The 21,534-nt window shown below is 50.9% G+C and overlaps 2 protein-coding genes across 3 annotated transcripts; both read left to right on the forward strand.

The window, feature by feature from the left end:
* The first annotated feature begins 282 nt into the window (after positions 1–282).
* On the forward strand, positions 283–6,438 carry Lrp10 (low-density lipoprotein receptor-related protein 10). Of its 2 annotated transcripts, none has more exons than XM_006519358.2 (7): positions 283–757; positions 1,050–1,094; positions 1,720–1,867; positions 3,606–3,796; positions 3,910–4,927; positions 5,182–5,311; positions 5,411–6,426. In XM_006519358.2, the coding sequence occupies exons 4-7, from the start codon at positions 3,763–3,765 to the stop codon at positions 5,993–5,995; spliced, it is 1,767 nt and encodes a 588-aa protein (XP_006519421.1). In that variant the 5' UTR covers positions 283–757; positions 1,050–1,094; positions 1,720–1,867; positions 3,606–3,762; the 3' UTR covers positions 5,996–6,426. The 2 variants fall into 2 exon arrangements, with proteins under 2 accessions (XP_006519421.1, NP_075369.2); NM_022993.3 differs by having other exon boundaries at positions 293–757; positions 1,720–1,855; positions 5,411–6,438.
* A 5,807-nt stretch (positions 6,439–12,245) lies between these two features.
* On the forward strand, positions 12,246–16,580 carry Rem2 (rad and gem related GTP binding protein 2). The gene is made up of 5 exons (NM_080726.3): positions 12,246–12,520; positions 13,617–13,961; positions 14,174–14,247; positions 15,100–15,307; positions 15,596–16,580. Exons 1-5 carry the CDS (start codon positions 12,418–12,420, stop codon positions 15,889–15,891), a joined length of 1,026 nt encoding a protein of 341 aa, NP_542764.2. The 5' UTR covers positions 12,246–12,417; the 3' UTR covers positions 15,892–16,580.
* Positions 16,581–21,534: the final 4,954 nt, after the last annotated feature.

Raw genomic sequence — 21,534 nt, forward strand, 5'->3', positions numbered from 1 at the left:
TGAATAAACATTGTAACAGATAATTATAATAGCGCCTGGTAATTGGTTCAGTAAAGGCTTACTACCAGAAGCGCTACGGGATCTAAGGCGCTGGGTGAAGAAAAAGTACTGAGGATTTAAGGGTCCAAAGACACGTAGCAGTTACGGCGGGAAAAGCAGACATCCTTTGACAAGACACATCTGAAAGATAACGCAGGCGGCAGCCAAAGGGCGATCCGGAGCGTGACGGCAAAAGCAACCCGGAAAGGAGCTGAGCGCAGGTGGGCGTGGCCGCGCGGTGACTGGCAGGGGTGGGGCCAAGCTGGCCGCGCCCCTCGTCGCCGGCTGCTGGGCTTCGGCCGGGGTCCGCTGGGGCACCGCGAGCTGTGCAAAGCCGCCGTCCCCTAAGGGCCGCGGGGACCGAGCCGCACGCCGGCTCGGGGACGGGCAGTCCACAAAGTTTGGTCCGCGGAGGACGCAGCGTCGAGCCCGGCAGGTGCGGCCGGGCCTGGCCGGGGCGCTCGCGGCCTTCCGGGCGAGCACCGCCGGGCACTGGTAAGGAGCGATCAACTCTGAAGTTAGCAAGAGGCGTCACGCCTGTTCCTCTCCGCCGTGCGTCCAGCCCTGGCACCCCGAGCCTGGGTCGCACCGGGGCTATGCAGCCCCCACCCGGCGAGGAGCTTCCTGCCAGGTAGACAAGAGGCGCCCCGGGACCCTGCCGGCACCCCTGTTCAACCCAGGATGCTATCGGCCCTCCCTCTTCTTTTCCTCCTCCTCGGTAAGAGTCCCCGCCCCGGTGTCACTGCCCGCCGTCCCGCGCCCTCCTTGGTGACCCACGACCCCTGCGACCGCCGCCCCGTCGAGCCTCGGCCTCCTCTCGGGCTGTCCCACACTGTCCCTCCCACTCACAGCCAGGGAAGGCGACCTTTCGGCGAGGTCACGCACCTCCTTCCGGCTCCTCTACCCCTTCCTATAAACTGTCCGGAAGTCTCAGATGGGCCTCCCCTTGGAGTTGCCCAGGTGAAGAAAACTTGACTCTCTCTGCTGCCCTTTCTCGATTCCCCCTCTAGGAGGTGCTCTGGCCCGCCCAGACCGGATCACTTTCCCACGTTCTGGTAAGTAAAGCGAGTTCCTAGGGTTCTGGGGCATGGGAATGAAGATGCACCCTAGAGAAAAGAATCTCTCCCCTGGATCCTGGAGTCTGCTGTAATTTTAGAATAGGTATCATCCATTACTTTACAGAAGGGGAAACTGAGGCTCAATGTGAACTGGCACCTGGTAGTTGTTAAGAACCATCTCGTTTTTTTATGTGTAATATCCGTGTTTTGTCTCCCTAGTTAGGGTAAGGTCTTCCTGAGAGTAGAAACAGTATTTCTCTGCCAACTGACCCTGTGGCTGGCACAAAGCCTACAGTAACATTACTTATAGTGTGAATACTTAAGATGAAGTATAAAGAATATGGAAAAGGAGTAGGGTTGTCAACTCCTATAATCCCAGCACTTGAGAGGCAGAGGAAGGAGAATCAGTTCAAGGCCAGCCTCAGCTATATAGTGACTTTGAGGATATCCTAGGTTACAAAAGGTTTTTGTTTTTAAACAAACAAACCAAAAAAAAAAAAAAATGGAGAGGGACCAGTTGGCTGTAACTGGTGGGTGGAGATTTTTGCCATCTTGAGGCATTCAGAGGGGAAGAAGAATATTAAAGAACTCTACCAGTGTCTCCCCCCCCTTCTCCCTCTAGCTTGTGAGGCGCCCCCAGCTGTGCTCTCAGAAGTACAAGGCACTTTACAGAGGCCTCTAGGCCGGGACAGCCGAAGCTCCCCTGCCAACTGCACCTGGGTTATCCTGGGCAGCAAGGATCAGACAGTAACTGTCAGGTGAGAAATAAGGCAAGTCCCCATTTCTCTCTACTGCCCCTTCCCTCTCCCTCTGAAAAAGCCTTTGATCACCTTTCTATGATATTACCATCCTTGTCAGCAGAAGAGAATTTGGTTTGTCTGGGTCTGCTGTAAAGGCTTAGCTATGGTGGATATTTAGCTTGGGGACTGTCCATCTCAAAAGGACTCTAGAAATTATTCTGGGTTCAGCTAGACTTGTGATGAGTCCCTGAATCATAGTGTGGCCTAGTTGTTAATCAACTTAGTCCCTTCCTCAGGGTTGGGACTGTATTACTAGCTCATTGGTGGAATGCTTGTGTGGAGTGTGCAGAAGTCCTGGGTTCAGTCTCTAGCAAAACAAACCTTCTCTGGGTCTGCCTTTCTGCATTGCACTACTCCATCCTTACTCTCCCCTCCCCCTTCCTCTCCTCTTCCCCTGTCCCTTTTCCCCTCCCCTCCCCCTCCCCCCTCTCTCTTCTCACATCCTCTCCCCTTATCTCTCCTCTCCTCTCCTCTCCTTTTTTTTTTAAAGATTTATTTATTTATTTAATTTATCTGAATACACCATTGCTCTCTTCAGACATACCAGAAGAAGGCATCAGATCCCATTACAGATGGTTGTGAGCCACCATGTGGTTGCTGGGAATTGAACTCAGGACCTCTGGAAGAGCATTCGATGCTCTTAACTGCTGAACCAGCTCTCTAGCCCATCCCCCTCCCCTTTTTCTGGTTTTGAGACAGAATTTCACTGTGCAGCCCAGCAGGTTGGTATTAAGTTAGCTCCATCTCATCCTCCCAGATTTTGGGCTTTCCTGTGGAGTCACTATGCCCAGTATTCCTTTTTCTTTTTTCTTATTTTTTGGTTTTTGGTTTTCATTTGGTTGGTTTGTTGTTTGTGGTTTCTGTGTGGTTTTGGTGGTTTTTGTTTTGTTTATTTTGCTTTCAGTACTGGGAAACAACTCAGGGGTTCACACATCCTAGATGAGAGCACCCTACCTCTAAGCAACAATCCCAGCCCTGTACCCCTAAGACTCCTCATTGGGGCCCACGTCATTTGGCAGTTTGCCTCATACATTTCACTTGATGAGAACTTGCCCAGAGAGCAGGATGGTAGTGGCACACGCCTTTAATCCCAGCACTCAGGAGGCAGAGACAAGCTTAGTCTGTGATTTCGAGGCTAGCCTGGTCTAAATCCTGAGTTCCAGGATAGCTAAGGCTACATAAAGAAACTCTATCTCAAAAACAAAATAAACAAAGGAAACACAAAAGAATTTATTCAGAAAGGTATATAAAGGAGAGAACAATCTAAAAAGAGACTGTTGACCCGTGGTACAGCCCTGGGGACTTCAGATTTTCCCTTGTCACTTATGGAGCTGAGCTGTTGTGGTTAATTGAACAGATACATTTTGTCAGCTAACTACCGGGCACTGTGCTTGGGTTATGGTATTGCCACAACTGGAAAGTAATAACCCTGGTCTCACCTTGGTCCCTGAACACATCGGTTCTCTCAAAGGACTCTAGGAAGGGTCTTGTGGTCTGATGGCACCTCTGTTGGAACTTTGCCCCTTGCTTATATTTTTCCCCATCGACTCTATTGGCTGAGTTCTCATTTGGCTCTTTGAATCATGGGTAAGGAAGCATTTGTGCTTCCTGGGCTACCAGGGACCTGTCATCAAGAGGGGAGGCAGGGGTGGGGGTGGGGGAGCAAATCTCCAGAGCATCTCATGTCTTGCTCTTCTGTACCTCATAGGTTCCAGAAGCTGCATCTGGCCTGTGGCTCAGAGCATTTAATCCTGCACTCCCCTCTACAGCCACCAATCTCCCTGTGTGAGGCCCCTTCTGGCCCTTTGCAGCTACCAGGGGGCAATGTCACCATTACATACAGCTATGCTGGGGCCAGAGCACCCATGGGCCAGGGCTTCTTGCTGACTTACAGTCAAGGTAGGCTGAACAGGGTGTGTGGTGGGACCATTGGAGGAGAAGTGGGAGTCCCCCAGGAAGAGGCAAGGATCCTGGGAGTTCTGGCACTTCCCTGTCTCTTGATGCCTCTGCAGATTGGCTACTGTGCCTGCAAGAAGAATTCCAGTGCCTGAACCACCGCTGCATTCCAGCTGCTCAGCGCTGTGATGGGATTGATGCCTGCGGGGATGGCTCAGACGAGGCAGGCTGCAGCTCAGATCCATTCCCTAACCTGAACCCAGCCCCCGCACCAACTCTGGCCTGCAATCTCACCTTGGAGGACTTTTATGGGGTCTTTTCTTCCCCTGGATATTCACACCTGGCCTCAGTCTCCCACCCCCAGTCCTGCCTGTGGCTGCTGGACCCCCATGATGGCCGGAGGCTGGCAGTGCGCTTCACAGCCCTGGACTTGAGTTACGGAGATGCAGTGCATGTGTATGATGGTGCTGGACCCCCCGAGACCCCTCGACTGCTACGTAGCCTCACCCACTTCAGCAATGGCAAGGCTGTCACTGTGGAGACCCTGTCTGGTCAGGCTGTTGTGTCCTACCACACAGTTGCTTGGAGCAGTGGCCGGGGCTTTAATGCTACCTACCATGTCCGGGGCTACTGTTTACCTTGGGACAGACCCTGTGGCTTGGGCTCTGGCCTGGGGGCTAGTGAGAACCTAGGTGAGCGTTGCTATAGCGAGGCACAGCGCTGTGATGGCTCATGGGACTGTGCCGATGGCACAGATGAGGAGGGTTGCCCTGGCTGCCCACCAGGGCACTTCCCCTGTGGAGCTGCAGGCACCCCTGGTGCCACAGCCTGCTACCTGCCTGCTGACCGCTGCAACTACCAGACGTTCTGCGCCGATGGAGCGGATGAGAGGCGCTGCCGGCATTGCCAGCCCGGCAACTTCCGGTGCCGGGATGAGAAGTGTGTGTATGAGACATGGGTGTGTGATGGGCAGCCAGACTGTACTGACGGCAGTGATGAGTGGGACTGCTCCTACGCCCTGCCCCGAAAAGTCATCACAGCAGCAGTCATTGGCAGCCTGGTGTGTGGCCTGTTGCTGGTCATCGCTCTCGGCTGCACCTGCAAACTCTATGCCATCCGCACCCAGGAATACAGGTCAGTTGGAGGGGGGCTGGCTGTGGAGGAGCCGGGACTGAAGATGAGATGGGATCCATGCAGTTCCTGGGCACTGAGCAGGCCCACCTCGAGGAGTGGTTCCTGCCATCAGCTCCAGAGAGTAGTCTCTAGGAAGGGAGGGACATGACTTTGGACAGACCTGGCCTGGGAATGGAGGGAAGAGGCCTTCTGGGCCAAGGCACATTGCCCTCACGTTGAGTAACTTATGTCTAAGTGGCCCTCCTTTCTTCCAGCATCTTTGCCCCGCTCTCCCGGATGGAGGCTGAGATTGTGCAGCAACAGGCACCCCCTTCCTATGGGCAGCTCATTGCCCAGGGTGCCATCCCGCCTGTGGAAGACTTCCCCACAGAGAACCCTAACGATGTGAGTCATTCTTCCAACCTTGGACCTCACGGTGACAGCCTTGTTTCCTACCTAGCCATCTGGCCACCCTGATTCTGACGTCTGCCTCTCTCCTTGCAGAACTCTGTGCTGGGAAACCTACGTTCTCTGCTTCAGATCTTACGCCAGGATATGACTCCAGGTGGTACTTCAGGGGGCCGCCGTCGCCAGCGTGGACGCTCCATCCGCCGTCTGGTTCGCCGTCTCCGTCGTTGGGGCCTGCTTCCTCGAACTAATACCCCAGCTCGGGCCCCTGAGACCAGATCCCAGGTCACACCCTCTGTTCCCTCTGAGGCCCTGGATGACAGCACAGGCCAAGCCTGTGAGGGTGGGGCAGTAGGGGGGCAAGATGGGGAGCAGGCTCCTCCACTGCCCATCAAGACCCCCATCCCAACCCCAAGCACACTTCCTGCCCTTGCTACTGTCTCTGAGCCCCCAGGGCCACTACCCTCAGTGCCTGTAGAATCATCACTGTTGTCTGGAGTTGTCCAGGTCCTACGAGGCCGCCTCCTACCCAGCCTGTGGTCCCCAGGCCCCACTTGGACCCAAACTGGAACTCACACAACAGTCCTGTCCCCAGAGGATGAGGACGATGTATTGTTATTGCCACTGGCTGAGCCAGAAGTCTGGGTGGTGGAGGCAGAGGATGAACCATTGCTTGCCTGAGGGACTCTAGGCACAATGGTATGATCCTTGGAAGTGGTTCAGCTTCCCCACTGATCTATGTAGCACAGAAAGTTAGTGTCTCTCCAGCAGGGAGAGCATTCACTGTACACACCTTCTGGTATGACAAGAGACTTCACCACCACCCTCTGCCCAGCCTGCTATCCAGGTGGCTGTGTTACAAAAGGTCCCACAAGGGTCACAGGCTTGGACACTCCGTTCTTTCCAGCTCCCCACCCAAAAGTGGCCTTAACTACTAGACTGGTTGGCTGGAGACCTAGCCACCAAGGGGAGGATTTGGCCAGGGTGATGGTTTTGCCAGCCTCCATCCCTGTGGTGCCTGGCCCACTTAGAGGACACAAGTGCTTTTGCCCTGTAGCTGCATCATTGTCCAGGAAATCAAGATGACAAAAATAAAGGAATCATAAACTTCAGCCCTTGGTAAATCAGCTGTGAGCCTGCATCCTGCATCCTCTCTGTCCATCTCTGCCATGCAGGGAACCCTGAGGAATAGCCTTCTCCATCTTCATTCACCAGGCCCCAACCCTGCACTGACTGGCATCGGGCTCAGTCTGAACTCAGTGCAGACCCAGTTCAGAGCCAGCTGAGCCCTGAAGTCAAGAAAGGGTCTGATTATGGAATGCTCTCACAGCACAGATCACAGAAGCAGTCTGTTCCTGGGTAAAACCTGGGAGCCACTGGCTCTCCGCCCCAGCCAGGCAAGAAGGTGAGGTCTCCACTTGGGCCCTTCAAAGCAGGTAGAGAAGCAGAAGGAAAGAGTTTGAGGTTGTGAAATCCCTGGCACGACTGACCAAATCCAGGGGGTCTTCCTGGAGGAGGACACAAACTGAGTTCCCAACCATGCTGTCAGTAGTAAGAAGAAGCAGGTTAAAACAGAGAGGCTAGACCTACCTCGGTGAAGCCCAAGGAGAGGTTGGAGCTGAAGCGCTGGGCATGGATGAGGGGATGAGATGGAAGAAGTGTTGGAACCCTGGCTGATGGCAGAAGTTGCCCCAGAGCTTCAGAGGAAAGTCAGCATTCCCTAAAGTCCCCAGGAAACTGGCTTCCTCAGGCTCTCCCTCTTAGGACCCTCAACAACTTGAATCAGGGAAACCCTAAGCTTTGACCTAGTGCTCTCCAGAGACTGCTGCCAGGCTAGGGAATCTTACAGTTTTCTCTTTGGGCCCGCCCTCCCAGCTTGGACCCTTCAGGTGAAAGTGGTGAAACTTTCAGAGTGAGTTCCCAGACAGCCAAGGCTACCCAGGCAAACCCTGGAGGGAGAGGGAGAGAGAACATGAAGTGAGCTGCCTGGCCTCTCACTGTAGCCACCTCTGGCCCTGCTGACTGACACCTTCATCCCTCCCCCTCCCCCAGTCCTCTCCCTTCCCCGGGGCATTTGCACTGTGGACAGAGAGGGTAAAAAGAGGGCTCCTGGTTGGGATGCATCGGTATGTTGGGGGAGAGGGGGTGGAGGGGAGAGGGGAGGCTGGGCTTCTAGGTCATTGTATGTAAGTCATTGTACGTGAGGGTAGCAGTTTATCCTATTCTGGTGCAAGCAGGAACTTTGCTTCTGCCAGCCACAGTGGGACCCCAGGGTTGGTGGGAAGGGAAATTGACCTTGCACAGACAATATAAGGAAGCAGATGTACTCACTAAGGTTTCCTTTGTTGTTTTTTGTTTTTTAAAAGACTATCCTATGCCCACCAAGGGCTGGAATTACAGGCATGTAATACCACACCAGGTTTGTATAGTACTGGAGACTGAAGCCAGGGCTTCATGCCTGGAGGTCTGATTGATGGTTAATCTGGGCTGTCAGCTTGACTAGTTCCTCCAGAGAACCCTGACTGATAACAGTGGGCATACACTCTACCAACAGTGCAAATTTACTTTGACCAGGGCCCAAGGTGGGGGAAAAAAGTAGTGTTACTGCTACTGCAGCAAACAACAGAGACAACCAACGTCCAAGAAGAAGGCAGAAGTTTGCACACATACAATCACACATGCGAAGGAGGCTGAGGCAGGATTGTCATGAGTTCAATACCAGCCTAAGCTACAAAGCCTCGCTCTGCCTCACACGGTTACTTTGCTCACAGTTCTGGAAGCTCTGCTCCGTGATGCTGGTTGGTGCAGGGAGCACCACATCCCAGCACAGTAAAGGCACAGTAAAGTCATTCTCTAATAGGAACTGTAGGAGACCAGGCAGGGTACCACATTGCCCTCGGAGGCCGGCCTAGTTACTCAGTAATGAAACACCATGATGTGAAAAAGCAAATCTGAGAGGAAAGGGTTTATTTGGCTTACACGTCCACATTGCTGCTCATCATTAGAAGTCATTAGAACAGGAACTCAGCCAGGACAAAACCTGGTAACGGGAGCTGATGCAGAGGCCATAGAGGAGTGCTGCTCCCTGGCATGCTCATCATGGCTTGCTCAGCCTACTTTCTTGTGCAGTCTAGGACCACTAGCCCAGGGATGACCCCACCCACAATGGCCCTTCCCCATCCATCACTAATTAAGAAAATGCCTTATAGTTGGACTTCACTCTCACTCCCAGAGCTAAATAAAGCCTGAATTCAGGGCTTTGGGCTTGCTAGGAAAGCGTTATACCACTGAGCTAAATCCCCAGCCCCATCTACACCTAGAGCTACACCTATTCTCTCAACTGATGTTCCCTCCTTTCACATGACTCTGACTTGTGCCAAGTTGACATAAAACTAGCCAGGACAGAAGCCACGCCCAGTAACTCAAAACATCCCACTAAGCCCCACTGCTTCAAAGTGCAAAAGGCTGGATCTCTGAGGCTTATTCTAGATTCAAAATACAGCATGAATCTCTTTAAGCTGTGAAGAGATATCACTAAGAGGCCCAGTCTGGGGTGTGTGGGACCCCCCATGAAGGTCCTTAGAAGGGAATGAAGAAACAGTGAGGTGAGTGTGCAGCCCCTCTCAGTGCAGTGGAGAAGACTGTTCAGTGAAACATACGCTGCTGTTGTGGTCCAAGACTGCTATGAAGAGGCAATAATCGCAGTGGGCAGCTTGCCAGGGTCTGCAGCTTTGGATTCAGTCTTACCTAGCATCAGGGAAATGAATCCAAGCACCACGTCAGCTTTGCAGATAAATAAAGCTTGTGTCGGTAGGGTGTCTTCTGAGACTCATTTTTGAGACAGGATCTTACCGGATAGGCCAGGCTTGGTTTCTCAACTCTGTAATCTCCACCTCAGCCTCCAGAGCAGCAGTCCTCCGCCAATTGGTTGAGCCTGTGTTTACCAGAGAGCTGTATTCCCAACCCTGCCTTCCAAATATTTCTAAACAGATTTCAGCCAGCCTCTTCAGGGTGTCTTCTGAGTTTAGTTTTGAGACAGGATTTTACTGAGTAGGGCAGACTTACCCATTTTAAACCCATTGGGGTTTGAACGACCCTTTCATGGGGTCACCTAAGACCACTGGAAAAATACAGATATTTACATTACAATTCATAATGGTAGCAAAATTACAGGTAAAATATGAAGCAGCAATGAAAATTTTATGTTTGGAGGTCAGCGTAACATGACGAGCTGTGTTAAAGGGTTGCAGCATTAGGAAGGTTGAGAACCAATGGCCTAGAGAGATGAGAGATGTGCTACCATCTGTGCCTAACTAGTTTAAACTTAAAAAATAGGGCTAGGAAGTACCTCAGTAGTATCAGGCTTATTTTACATCCATGTCCTGGATTTGACCCCCAGCGCTTCAAAAAAAAAAATTATAAAAGATAAAATAGGACTGGTGAGATGGCTCACTGGGTAAAGGCACTTGCTACCAGGCCTGAGTTTAATACCCACAACCTAACCAGTGGAAGGAGAGAGGCGCTCCCAAGTTGTTCTCTGACCTCTCGCCACATGAGTGCAGCTGCATATGGGTGTCCACACACATATGCAGAAGATAAAGGGAAAAAAATCCAGACGTATCAAACCCCAGCACTCAGGAGGAAGAGACAAAAGGATCACCGTGAGTTCAAGGACAGCATGAGGAACAGAGTTCCAGAACTGCTAAGGTAAGAAGATTCAGTCACACACACACACACACACACACACACACTCACTCACATACTCGCACGTTGGGAGAGGGATGCTGGACAGGTACCTCAGAAGTTAAGAGTGGTTGCTGCTCTTCCAGAGGACCTCAGATCACACTCGGATCACAAGTGCCAATATCTCAAGGTCCATGGGATTTGATACCTTCTGGTCTCTGTAGGAACCTACATGACATACACACAAATCTGAAATAGAAGATTTCCCTGGGGGCTGGAGAGATGGCTCAGAGGTTAAGAGCACTGACTGCTCTCCCAGAGGTCCTGAGTTCAATTCCCAGCAACCACATGGTGTCTCACAACCATCTGTAATGAGATCTGATGCCCTCTTCTAGTGTACATGTATACATGAGGTAGAACGCTATACATAATAAAGAAATTTATATTTTTTAAAAATTTTCCAAAAGGTGCAGGGTAGCGGTGTTGGTGGTAGTACACATCCTTTAATCTTTGGAGGCAGAGGCAGGCAGATCTCTGAGTTTGAGGCCAGCCTGGTCTACAGTTCCAGGACAGCCATGGATCTGCAGAGAAATCTTGTCTAGGGGGAAAGGGAGGAGATGTTTCAAAAGGCTAAGGAGCAGCCGGGCGTGGTGCCTTTAATCCCAGCACTTGGGAGGCAGAGGCAGGCGGATTTCTGAGTTCGAGGCCAGCCTGGTCTACAAAGTGAATTCCAGGACAGCCAGGGCTACAGAGAAACCCTGTCTCGAAAAAAAAAAAAAAGGCTAAGGAGCACTTATAAAAACCTATGGTTACCAAGGTCACCGCTCCAAGTATACATCTATTACAGAATATACTTTGTATAGCAAACTTATGAATAAAATAAGAATCACATTGGTTTCAGTTGTCAAAGTGACTCCCGGGAAGAGGAACCTAAATTGAGGAGTCACCTCTGCCAGATTAGTCTATGGCCATGTCTGTGGGGCATTTTCTTGGTTGCTAGTTGGTATGGGGTCCTGGCCCACTGTAGGCAGTGCTACTCTGGGCAAGGGCCCTGAACTATATAAAGTCAGCCAAGTGATCCAGACTCGGCAGGATTTCTGGCCAAGCTCCTTTCTTGTGTTCCTGCCTTGGCTTCCCCTGATGGTGCTCTCTAGCCCGTTAGCCAAATAAACCCCTTCCTGCCAAGTTTGTTTCTAGGTTTTATCACAGCAATAGAGAAGCAAACCAGAACAATAGGCTATGAGTGGAAACTGAAGGGGCTGTAGAGTTAAGAGCGTGCGTTCTGTAGACCCCTTCAGATCCTGCTCAAGGGCTGATCACCAGGGAAGTGGTACTACAACATATTCTCAGAGTTACTTGTAGTTTCTTCCATGGGAGAAGTTCACGGAGAATGGCAAAATATATCACCAATTAAAAAAGGTTGCGTGTATTTATGAGAACACAAGCCACTTTGTTTAGAGACCGTGGGTTGTCTAGGCATTGGGAATCTAAAGGTGGCAATCATACAAAGTGACACTTTGCAAGAATGCTTTGGGGACAGGCCAACCACCAACCCTTCTAAACCTTAGTTATGAAAAGGAAGAGAGATACTTGGCAAAATAGGGTGAAGCAGAGAGGCACGGTGTGTGCAGAAGGAGGCTGCCGGGAATGGGGACCCAAGAGAAAAGGAAGCTGGGTAGACAAGGAACAGTCAAGGAGTTGCCGGTTCTGGCTTCCCATAGATTAACCCTGGCTGTGCTGGCCTAGCGGTGAAGGCGAAACGAAGCTGCACAAGGAGGCTTCCCTTCCTCAGAGCTCTCATCTGCCTGAGGACTTTTGTAGCTCCTGAAGAGGCCGAGTGAAGGACCTAGACAGTAGGGTGGCCATTCTCCAGCTTCACATCCCTTGATTCATTTCTGTCTTTCCATTTAGTCTTTAGTCGTCTGTCACACTCTTTAGCCACTGAGCACCCACCCTAAGCTGGACGATGGGGTGGGGGCTGGAAACAACAGACAAGGTTTATAGTCTTGGACACTGGAGCAGAAGTCCTCTGGCTCTCAGGGTCCCTGCCTCCTGCCACTCTCAACTCCTTTATCTGCAGCCCCCTGCCTCCACACCGCCCTCTGAAACCTTTTCTTCCGTCCCCCTGACTGCTCTGTTCTGCCCGTATGCCAAGCTGTGCCTATGCAGGGAGTATGCTCCCAGAGGGAAGTGACACAAAGAAAAAGGAGGGAGACAGAAGGAGGGAATCCCGCTTACATCACTGCTCATTAGCATATGTGACCTCATCAGGAGGCGGGACAATTTCCCCAGGTGTCTGGAGCGGGGAGGGGTGGGGAATATGATGGGGGGGGGCAGTATTTAAAGGGAAAAGCTGACAGTGCTGCTGAGTGAGGAACCGGTGCTCTGAGCCGCTGGGCTGCACTCGCACATGCACGCCGATGCACACGGACCTTGACACCGACATGGACATGGACACAGAAACCGTAGCACTTTGTTCTTCCAGCAGCCGCCAGGCCTCCCCACTGGGGACACCCACACCAGGTGAGGGCTAAGGGGAGTAGGATGTGGCTAAAGCTGTGGGTGGGGGAGCTGAAGCTTTGGTGGGAAGGTCTGGGCAGGATCCAACGAGAAGGGAAGAGCAAATGCGGCAAGGGAGACCCCTGCACTTTTGAGGTCCGGACGGCCAAGGGGAAGGGGGAAAGCTGCCAGGGTGCCCCTCCCCCAACGCTCCCAGGGCTTCGCCAGAGAAACTGGCACTTGGCCCCTAGGTTAACCTCAGCCCTGTTAGGCAGAGCCTGCCAGAAGGGAAGGGGGAAGAAAAGAAGCAGCCCACAAACCTAGGAATCCCCAGCTAAGGGGGCTTCCCTGGGGACCTGTTGTAAGGGCTTCTTCTAGCTCCATCGTTGGCTGCCTGCCAAATATTGATCCTGTGCTATTTATAGCCTCGCTCCATCCCCCTTTGTTGTGTCTGTTGTTGTTCCTCTAGTTACCCCAACCCCTGAATTGTCATCCTCCTCACACACACTCTCCACCGCTACCTCCCCACGAACACAACATTGTCTCCCACTCGCCAGGACAGGCAAGGATCCAGGAGGATTCTCTCTCACACACAAACACTCACGCATGCGATGCTCACCTACCTACGGGGACACAGGAAACAGTACGCTCCCCTTCTTTAGCCCTCCTCCCCCAGACCTAGAAATAAGGTCCCTGCGGAGTTTCTGATTCTGCCTACACCTGCCAGTCTGGGACTGGGGTGCAGGAAGAAATAGGAGGCAGGGCCCATTAGAGGGAAGATATAGCTTCCCAACTCACTAGGCCTAATGTAGGGGCGTGCCTATGACGGTGTAAGGTGTGAGTGGTGTGTAACCCTGTGCACAGGACCTCCCTCAGTGACACAAGTTTTGATCATGTTGTGGCTAGGATCAACATGGGAAACTATCATGCCAGCGCCTTGAAAGTTCATTGCTTTTGAGTTTCAGGGGAATTTTTAGTGCACAAGGCTAGACTAATGACTCTCAGCTCTTTTGGGGTCACGCTCTTTATCTGGGTGTAGCTGAAGAAGCAGCCTGAATTAACCGCTCATCCGATGTCTAGATATATCTCACCCATGGCTTCCTTCTCTCCCCCTCCCTAGAAGCAGATACTACACTTCTGAAACAGAAGCCAGAGAAACTGTTAGCAGAGTTGGACCTGAGCGGGCCTCCTCCTGCTCCTGGGGTCCCCAGACGAAGAGGAAGCATGCCCGTGCCCTACAAACACCAGCTGCGGCGGGCCCAAGCTGTAGATGAACTTGACTGGCCACCCCAGGCCTCCCCCTCTGGCTCCTCTGACTCCTTGGGCTCAGGGGAGGCAGCCCTTACCCAAAAAGATGGCGTCTTTAAGGTCATGCTCGTGGGGGAGAGTGGCGTGGGCAAGAGCACTCTAGCGGGCACTTTTGGAGGTCTCCAGGGAGACCATGCTCACGAGATGGAGAACTCAGGTATTCAGGGGCACCCTGGAGGGCTCTAGTCAGGCATGAAAGTGTTTGCATTGTGAACAGTCCCTGGAGGACAGAATCTAAGAGAAATTTCTCCATTGCTTTCTATGAAGTTTGCCTGGAGGCGACTCCCTAATGTCAGGAGGTGTTCCTGGACACCAGGTCTCACACGTGTTGGGGAATCTCCTCATGTTTTCTTCCTTCTTTCCCAACAGAGGACACCTATGAGAGACGGATCATGGTGGACAAAGAAGAAGTGACTTTAATTGTTTATGACATCTGGGAACAGGTGAGGACTAAGATGTGTCTGACTCTGCAGGGACTGGGGAAGAGCAGTCTGGCTGAAGCTGCTGGCATTACCCATCCTGGCTCCAACCATGGCTAGCAATGACTCTGCATTACCACATCTCAAGGGGGAAAGGCCCACCTTGGCAGGCCTATCTTGGCTCAGAGCTGTGATACCCACCATTTTCCTAGGACCTTTTGGCTCAGACAAAAGTTAGAATCTGAATTTGACAAACCCTTCTGTTACAAGTCAGGTTAATTACACAGAAACTGACCCATTCATAAATCTGATGTGACAGGACCGGAGGTCTCTGTGGTCTCAGTAAAGGGAGAAATGTGCAGGGGCTTCTGAGTATAATAGCTCTATGTGGAAAGAAGAGGCTACACTCTGTTACTTTTAAAAATTTATCTATCTATCTATCTATCTATCTATCTATCTATCTATCTATTTATTGTTCTTTATCACAACACTCCCTTTGCCTTAGCTTGCTGTGTGTGGGATTACAGGCTTACAACATGCTGGGTACTCAGGCCTTTGTGCATACTAGGCAAGCATTCTACCAACTGTGCTATATCCCCAGCCCTTCCAGACTCCTTACTTAGTTGTCTAAGTCTAAGAGAGTAGATGGTTAACCTACTATGAGATCCTATTTCTCCAATTCTCCCACGTGGGATTCACATCACTAACTCCCCCCACCCCACACAAGGCCCCTGAGCATTGAAATCCTGCCCTTAACTGGCTCCTAGTTGAGCAAGTAGCCTTTCTCACACAGTCGGTTCCTGGTCCCTGGTCCCTGGTCTAGGCCATCTCAATGCCTCTAGCCCTAGTATTTCATAGTTCTCTGCTCATCTGCAGGGAGATGCAGGAGGATGGCTGCAGGATCACTGCCTTCAGACGGGGGATGCCTTTCTCATCGTCTTCTCAGTGACAGATCGACGAAGCTTCTCTAAAGTTCCAGAAACCCTTCTTCGGCTCCGGGCTGGGAGGCCCCACCATGACCTACCTGTCATCCTTGTTGGAAATAAGAGTGACCTGGCCCGCTCCCGGGAGGTATCACTGGAGGGTGTGTATCCTAAAGCCATTCTGTACTTGAAATCTCCATAGGCCTTTTACCCCTAACTGGTGCGTGAGTCACTGGTACCCAGCTTCTAAGTGAGGTCCTTCACTAGCCTTCACTGCTCCTCCTGGGTACCTCGGCCACCCTTTCGAACCACCGCCCTAGGATCCCTGCTCAGTTCTGAGTTGGGATTCGGTGGTCCCTCCCTCATTTCCCGCACCACCTGTGCTAGCCCACCCTAGTCTCAGGCAAAGCTGCCCAACGGGCGCCTTAGCTGCTGTTCCCTTCCTGCAGAGGGTCGCCATCTGGCTGGGACGCTGAGCTGCAAGCACATCGAGACGTCGGCCGCTCTCCACCACAACACTCGTGAGCTCTTCGAGGGTGCTGTGCGTCAGATCAGGCTGCGGCGGGGCCGGGGTCATGCCGGGGGCCAGCGACCCGAACCTAGCAGCCCGGACGGCCCCGCGCCGCCTACGCGCCGTGAGAGCCTCACCAAGAAAGCTAAGCGCTTCCTCGCCAACCTGGTGCCGCGCAACGCTAAGTTCTTCAAGCAACGCTCCAGGTCATGTCACGACCTCTCTGTGCTCTGAGCCACGGTCGCCATGGTCACTGCAGTCGCCATGGTCACCGTGCCCTCCGCTCGCCCCCTCACCCCACTCCTGTCCGTCTAGGAAACCAAAAATACCCAGGATGCCCTGGTGTGAGCGGGAGGCGGGGACGGGTAGCTGGTAGGTCCACCACCACCACCTCTCCTGGTCTTAACAGCCGACCATTCACAGAGCCTCAAGACCTGCAAGTCAGGGAAGAAAACCGTGCTGCAAGGTATTTTTTATTGTTATTATTAACTTGCAAGAAGCCACCTCTCCCGGAAAGACACTCCAAAAACTAGAACCGAAAAAGTGCTTTGTAGCCTCCTGGATGGAGCTGACCTCCTTGGTACTCGGAACATGCCTTACCTTTAAGTAAGTTTTAAAGGTAAAAACCCAGAGATGACTTTTCCAGAGATAACTGAAAATTATCCTCTGTCCTGGTCCACTTTGCCCTTAAGAAGTTCTTCAGAGAAAGGGCTGGAAGTTATTCTTGAAATTGGACTCTGACTTACCATTCTAGTATGGCACGTTTCCTTTAAGGTTATTGATGTGACGATGTGGGCAGACTCTCTGCATTTAGATGCCCTAAGGTAGATCTGAGGGCTGGCAGCCCCTTTGCCTAGGGACTAGGAGGCACCAGCAAGGGCCACCCTTTCCCCTTTCCAATAAATTTTTTTTTCTATTGCACTAAGTTTATCTTGGCTTTCTGTTCTGGTGGTTCCCCAAGAAGGAGATGTGAAGGGATGCTCCTGTTACAGGCAGGAGAACTTGGGAGAACCCCAAAGCAAGGACTGGACATCTTTAGGAAGGGCAGGAGCTGGCTTAGTCCTGGGATAGGCTCTCAACAACAGTAAGACAACAGATCTGGAGAGAGACAGACCCAGAGGTGATCTGGCAGAGTCCCAGGCTCCAGGTCTGGGTCCCAACTCTTTATTCTCCTCATCGTGCAGGGACCAAGTGGAGAGTTCCAGAGTCACCCCGCTTTGAGTGGGGTTAGTTCAAAGTGGAGACTATGTCCCCCAGGGATGCCTATTAGCTGGGGCATGCAAGGGTGGGCTTTTGCCTTCCCTGGCAGGGCCCCACAGCTCCAGCTGTCACCTGCAAAGCCCGTGTGAGAACTGAAGCTGTCATTGCCTCCCCTGGGGACACCCACGCCTGCTGCTGCCTGAGCCATGAGTTTGAACAAAGAGAGCAGAGGCAGCAGCTCTCCTCACCTCTAGACATTTAGTTCAGCTACCTGAGTGCTGGAGAGCCAGGCCTCCAACCCACCACATGCAGCGTCCTACAACCCGGTAAAGAGAGGTGAGGAGCCTCCTAGGTCCCTGTAGCTAGGGAGCAGGGCTGCCCAGCAGAGGATGAGGTGGAAATGTAAAGAATGGAGTTACCCTTGGAATCCATTTAACTTCGTTAATTCCTCAAAGACCGTATAAGGCGTCGCCGTCTGCTTTACAGTAGAAGAAACCTTTGCAGTAGCTTGCCTGCAGTTACCCAGTAAACAGCAAGACAGAGGTTCTGTACATCATGTGCTCTGGTTCTAGCTAGAAATCTGCAATTCAGCACAGATGAGGTAGAACTGTAGCAGAGAAGATGTAGGGATGCAACGGGCAGAGCCACGTGCGATGGCCAGCCGTGGTGAAGGACAGGGATGTGGCCTGGCTGGAGTGAAGTAAGAAGGCCTCCGTGACTCTTGTGCATAGAGCAGTTCAGATTTAAACATGCAGGAAACCACACAGGGCCAGTAAGAGACCAGATGGTTGTGCGTTTGGATGGGGACCTCAGAGACACGAAGAGGAGGGTAAGAGAGGCGCAGACAGGAAAGATTTGGAGCCCAACCACAAAGGACCTTAAATGTCAGCAAAGGAGTTTGTGCCTAACTGCAGGAAGTGAGTCACCAAAGGCCTCTGAATGTGTAACACGTTAGCAATGGTCCTTTGAGACTAGGAGGCTGGTAGAGGTGTCCCTGGACCGGGACAGCAGTGAGTGGTAAGAACTGTGGAACTGTGTTCAGGGGCTAGAAACAGTGACTCACGTGGAGGTGACGCTGGGCCACCCTAAGAGGTGGTATTGGAAAGCACAGGAATCATGGCCTGGAAGGTCAGAACTCATGGGCTTGGTCCAGCTCTCAGGAGACTGAACAGGAGTATCGTGAGTTCAAACTCAGCCCGAGCTACATGGAACCAAGGGTTATCTAGTATCCCCCTGGCCCCCGCCTCTCCAGTGTCTCGGTTACAGGTGTTGGCTGCCATGCCTGGCTTTATGGATGTCGTGGACTGAATCTAAGGCTTCCTGCATGCTAGGCATCCTCATCCTTGGGTTTTTTGCTTTTGTTTTTTAATTGTTTTTTTATTTTTATTTTTTAAATTGGAATTGAAGAAATGACTCAGTAGTTAAGAGCACTAGCTGTTCTTCCAAAGGACTTAGGTTTGATTTCCGGGACCCACATGGCAGCTTAAACCTGTAACTCCAGTTTCAAAGGATTTGACCCTTTTGTCTGGTCTCTGTAGGCACCAGGGATGTAAGGAGTACACAGATGTACATGCAGGAAAAACACCCATGCACATAAAATAATCAACTAATAAAACATTGCATTTACTTGTGTGTTGGGTAGAAGCAGACCATGGTGTGCATGTGAGACAAGAATACAGCTTGCAGGAGCTGGTATTCCTTCCACCATAAGGGTCTTGGGGATGGGACACTGCTTGTCAGGTCGTAGCATGAGTTATCTCACCCTAGTTTTGCTTTTGGAGACAGGGTCTCACACTGTACCCCGGTCTGCCCTGTGTACTTCTGTCAGTAATCTTGTCTCATCCTCCCGGGACTACAAATATGAACCGCCACATTCAGTTTTGGACTGCTTTTTAATATTCCATTCTTATTTTCTGTGTATGGTATGGGTGTTTTACGTCAGTACATCGTGTGCGTGCAATACCTGTGGAGTCCACAAGGGGGCATTGGATGCCCCGGAACTGGAGTTAGAGACTGTTGTAAGTCACCACGTGGGTGCTAATGACTGGGTCCTCTGCAAGAGTAGCCAGTGCTTTTAACTAGTGAGCCATCTCACCAGCCTCCCAGGTTTGGGTTATCACCATGGGATTTATTGCTTGTTCAGAGACCAAATAAGAATAAAACCGCTCTCTTACTCTTACTCCTTTGTTCCTTCACCTCTCACTTCTCTCACTTCTCTCTTCCCTTTCTCTTTGTCTTCTTCTTTCCTCTCCTCTTTCTCTTTCTCTCTAGCCTTTCTCTCTCTCTCTCCCCCTCTCTCTTTTCTACCTTCTCTCTTTCCCCTGTATTTCTATAATAAAGCTCTTAAACCATTAAAAAAAAAAAAAAAGAATAAAACCGGTCATGAAATTGTATGCCTGCAGGCCCCAAACTTAAAAGGTATCCCTGTTTCAACAACAACAAAATAATAATAATTTAAAATAAATTGTTAAATGGGTATTGTGGTACATATGTTTAATGCCAGCACTCAGGAAGCAGAGGCAGGTGGATCTCTGTGAGTTTGAGACTAGCCTGGTCTGTGTAGTAAGTTCCAGGTCAGCTAGGGCTACATAGTAAGACCCTAGCTCAGGGCTAGAGAGGTGGCTCAGCAGTTAAGAGGCTCAAAAGTGTCTATAATTCCAATTCTAGGGGACCTGAAACCCTCACACAGACATATATGCAGGCAAACACCAATGCACATAAATAAATAGATAATTAAAAAAAAAAAAAGTCCAGGTGGTAATGGTGCACACCTTTAGTTCCAGGGCTCAGGAGGCAGAGGCAGGTAGATCTCTGAGCTCAAGGCTAGGCTGGTCTGTAGAGCGAGTTCCAGGATAGTCAGGGCTACACAAAGACAGAGAAAACACTGTCTAAAAAAATGTTTTTTTCAATTATTAAATCATATAAAAAATAAATCAGTGTTACAGAGAAAGGAGGACCAAGGAGAACCCTGGGCACAGGTAGATGAGGAAGGCAGAGAAGCTGTTACCACAGAGCTAGGACCAACCAAGCACACAGGGTAAGTGCCAACAGTAGCTACAAGTTCAGAAGGGTAAGAATCAACAAGGGTGCCTTTCAGGCCTGGATGCTCCAAGCATGAACACTGCATATTAAAGGTGGTGGCAGGACCTCCCCGAGGGGAAGAGCCACATCCACAAACCTCCCTCCCTCCAACTCATCCAGTCCCATCAGCCAGGCCCATCTGTGTTCCTTCAGCCGCCTACGGGAAAGAGCTCAGAACAGACAGAAGCTCCAGGCTCCCACCAGACTTGGGAGAGGTAAGGTCTTCGCTGAGAGCCTGACCATCTTCCCTTTGCCCAAAGTAGAGTTGTCGAGGTGAGCTGTCAGCAACTAGTCTTGGGGCCTAAATTACTTGTGGCTCAGTCAGATGCCCACAGAACTCTTTTTCTTTTTCTTTTTCTTTTTCTTTTTCTTTTTCTTTTTCTTTTCTTTTTTTTTTTTTTTTTTTTTTTGGTTTTTCAAGACAGGGTTTCTCTGTATAGCCTTGGCTGTCCTGGAACTCACTTTGTAGACCAGGCTGGCCTCGAACTCAGAAATCCACCTGCCTCTGCCTCCCAAGTGCTAGGATTAAAGGTGTGCACCATCATACTCAGCCCCACAGAACTCTTAACCACTGTAGTTATATCTTGAAGTCTGTGCTCCCTCCTGCCATTCCTGTAACTCTCCACAAGGCTTCCTCAACACCCAGACCTTGTATGCTTTCCCCTGAGGGGCCAAAGAGGGAAGACAATTCTTTGTCAAGAAAGGTATCTTTCCACTTCAGGTCTTGGCTATGGTTGTGACGTTAGGCTCTGCTACATCTAACGCCCCCACCACCAAGAGACTAGAATTAGGGGCTCTCCTCTCCAAAAGAGTGCCAGTCTTGTGGGTAGAAGTCCTCTAGGAATCCCAGGAAGCCCACACATGTCTTCTTTTTTAATCTAGCAGGTTTCAATCCACACTGATCTTAAGTATATTTTTCTGGGAATTTAATATTTCTACCACAAATGCCTAGAGACATTTTGTTCCCCTCTACTAGTAAGCGTATGTAGTATGCCAGGCACTGTACTGGGAAGACAGATCCATGCGTGACACAGTCTCAGAACCTCAAGGAACTTCCAATTAAAGCTGGAAAGATGGGCAGGATGGTGACACTGCTAACACGGGTCAAAACCAACAGCTGCCAGACCACGGACTGTGGGCTGGGCTCTTAAGTATTATTCCAGGCTTAGGAACTGGACCTAAAAGGACATGCAAGATTTGGGGCTACATGCTGAGTTCCAGGACAACTAGAGCTACATAGTAAGAACATGTCTCGAATGCACAAACACATGCATATATGCATACACTAGATGGATAGATAGATAGATAGATAGATAGATAGATAGATAGATAGATAGATAGATAGATGAAAGAAGGAAAAACATTGGTGTAAAACAACATAAGTGCATGGAGGAGCTCACTTCATCCCTGTGCAGAAGGCAATAACATTTGGGTAGATGGCAGTGCCAGGTTATCTGGAACCCCAGAATGCAGAGCTATCCTCCTTCTCAATTCTTTCTTCCTGGCTCACTGATGGATATGCCCAAGGAACTTTCCACCAATTTGATTCTTTTTTCTTTTGAACATAAGGTCTGAAACATGCCAGGCAAGTACTCT

This window comes from Mus musculus, chromosome 14, assembly GCF_000001635.26.
Source record: "Mus musculus strain C57BL/6J chromosome 14, GRCm38.p6 C57BL/6J".
Classification (NCBI taxonomy): Eukaryota; Metazoa; Chordata; class Mammalia; order Rodentia; family Muridae; genus Mus; species Mus musculus.